The 2,856-nt window shown below is 25.2% G+C and overlaps 1 protein-coding gene across 1 annotated transcript; it reads right to left on the bottom strand.

The window, feature by feature from the left end:
* Window positions 1–1,509: 1,509 nt before the first annotated feature.
* On the bottom strand, window positions 1,510–2,496 carry LOC111037432 (GATA zinc finger domain-containing protein 14-like). The gene is made up of 2 exons (XM_022320002.1): window positions 2,367–2,496; window positions 1,510–1,775 (listed from the first exon to the last, which is right to left on the bottom strand). The coding sequence occupies exon 2, from the start codon at window positions 1,771–1,773 to the stop codon at window positions 1,579–1,581; it is 195 nt and encodes a 64-aa protein (XP_022175694.1). The 5' UTR covers window positions 1,774–1,775; window positions 2,367–2,496; the 3' UTR covers window positions 1,510–1,578.
* Window positions 2,497–2,856: the final 360 nt, after the last annotated feature.

Here is a 2,856-nt window from a genome sequence, read left to right on the forward strand (position 1 = left end):
TTCAGACAAACAATCATATTGATTTAAAAGTTTCATTAACAATATATCTATATTTAATAGACATTTAGCAGTTTAGGTACCTACCATATTAATATGTTATTTTAAATGCTTGAGTAATGCGAGTATTCACATAATATACGTATAATATATAATATATAGGAATATAATGTAATATATATAATATATAATTTTTATAATTTATTGGGAGGTTTTTTTTTTAATTCATCATTTCTGTTTTTTACTTAATTTTGATATGTGTACTTCATGTTACAATATTATTCATTAGTATGTATAGAATATGCGTTTTTCACAAATGCAAAAGGATCAATACTCTCACAAAATTTCTCATTTATGTATTATGTATCGTTAATGGGTATCAATATTCTTCCATGTACATAAATACATAATATTATACAATGGTAAAGTATAGTAAAATTGGTTGTCAGTAAACCAAGAATCATCAGATTTTATATTGTTTTAAACAATTGTAGCCGTTATTGTGCTATAAAATGTATAACATTTTTATTATTAATAACAAGTTTTTAAGTTTAACGAACCTTCTCGAGAATTATTTGAAAAGAGGAAGGGGTGTTCTTTAAAGTATACTAAGTGTGCGTATACTTACCCTAGTGCGTACGAATCAGATCTTGCACTTGGCCTCAATCGTAATTTTATTAATCAGGCACTGTTTTATGATGAGTTGTTGAAATTAATTAATTATTCCCTTCTCCAACATTATATTATTATTCAGTGTTCCTAGTACCTACTAGATTTACATTCACCCGTAACAATATTTATTTTAAGTATCTAGTCGTCCATTAGTCGTGAAAATAATATATATAACATTAATTATTGATTAAAATGATTTTTCAAAATAAACTTTTAACCATTTGGTCTTCACCATATAAATCATTACAGTTATACTGCAATTATAACTAGTTATAGTATACTAGTTAAGTATTTTTATTTATTTCCATCTTGATGTCATCAAGATGACTAAACAAACTTAGTACATTAATCCAAAAAGTAAAAATAGTTATTTTTGAAGACCCCTTATGATAAAAAATATACATTGTAATATCACAGATTAAATAATTTTATTATTATTTTATTTATTATTTTATTTTATTTTATTTATTTTTTATATTTATTTATTTTTATTTATTTAATCTGTGGTAATATTGTATAATGTATATCTTCATGTATACATTTATACAGCGATCAAATATTAAAATTGCAATTTTACCAGTAAGTATTTAATAGAACCTGCATTCTTGAATTTTCAATTTCTGGACCTAAATGTGACAAACAAATGTTGTAGCTACACATCTACTTATCTTGCCATCAGTGTAATAAATAATAATAAACAAGAAACTACACCTAAATACGTCTTATTTGTATTTAAACATTAAGAAGTATACTACGGTGTACGCTACTGCTTAAACCATGTTGAAGAATATCGTTCAGAAATAAAAAGGGAAAAATGCTCCAAATAAAATATAATACAAATTCATGATATAATTATTGATTTATTTTTGATCAAAATAAAAAAACGTTTACAAATCCATTGTATGTACCTCATTTTTGTTGAGCATAATTTTGATTATTCGGATTCTTTTGGTTGGCGTGGTTGTTAAGATTTGCTTTATCCTGGGATCCTGGATATGCAGCAGGATGACCCTGGCCTGTTGGCAAATGATTAGGATTGCATTGATTGGTTCGGTTGGATGATTGATGGTTGGCTTGTTGATTGTTGATGTTTTGGCGATCCATCTCTGAAACAGATAAAAAATCATTATTTGTAATAATGTAGGTATATAAAATTATTTTAGTGTCAAGTAAAAAAGAATAAACAATAAAAAATTCATTACAAAATATTACACAACCAATGGCTTAATAAAATGTGATTTAATAAGCCGTATTTGTATATACAGGTACAGTATGTGAATGATAATATTTAAACATACTATAAAGACGAAATTAGTTATGCCATATTTTCAAATCTACAACCGTTGATTGAAATTTGAAATATTAAATTTAATCTCTTCGGTATAATATAAAATTAAAAACGTACAAACTATTTTAAAAGTAAAATAATTTAAAATCTTCTTTAAATTAAGTCGTCAAAATCAAAATTATGATTAGTTATGTCAAATTCCACACATGGCATGAAAAAGGAAATTTTCTATTTCATATGGTAAAAATCTTAAATTGTTTTAAAAACACAAACACTATTTTGATTTAATTTGGTCGACTCTATGTGGTCCAAACATAATATAATATTTTAATAATCCAAACATTCCAAACAATTAAAAACAACTAGTAACCAACATCAAAAATTATTAAGTGTTATTGCAACGACTTACTTGTAAGAGTTTTGAAAATTTGTTTTCGAAGTTAAACTGAAGACAATTTTAACGAAACGTTAAAGATGACGAACTGTGCAGTGGCAACAAAATATTGACATATGACAATGACAATTGACAAGCGAGCAGTCGCTGCTCCCCTATTTATATCAAACCAATTTCCCCCACTCTGAAAACAGTATTTTGACTGTTTACAATTTGAAAAGAATTATCAATCATTTTAAATAATATTTTATTATGTTATTAAAACGTGAAGGGATTTCTATGGAGTTATATTCGTCCGATTTGTATGATTTTATTTTTAAACAAAAGTGTTCGATGTAAGCCAAAAACCGTAAAAAAAAAAATGAATTATAATAATATTTATCAGATTTTTTTTATAATGTTTAGGAAAAAATGTCGAGCGTATTATCGCAAGACGCTAAAATATGCTGAAAAAAATAAGTAGAAAAATAATGTTAAGTATATAATTTAAAAATAATATTATCTT

The sequence above is a fragment of the Myzus persicae genome, unplaced genomic scaffold (assembly GCF_001856785.1).
Source record: "Myzus persicae strain clone G006 unplaced genomic scaffold, MPER_G0061.0, whole genome shotgun sequence".
NCBI classification, from domain to species: domain Eukaryota; kingdom Metazoa; phylum Arthropoda; class Insecta; order Hemiptera; family Aphididae; genus Myzus; species Myzus persicae.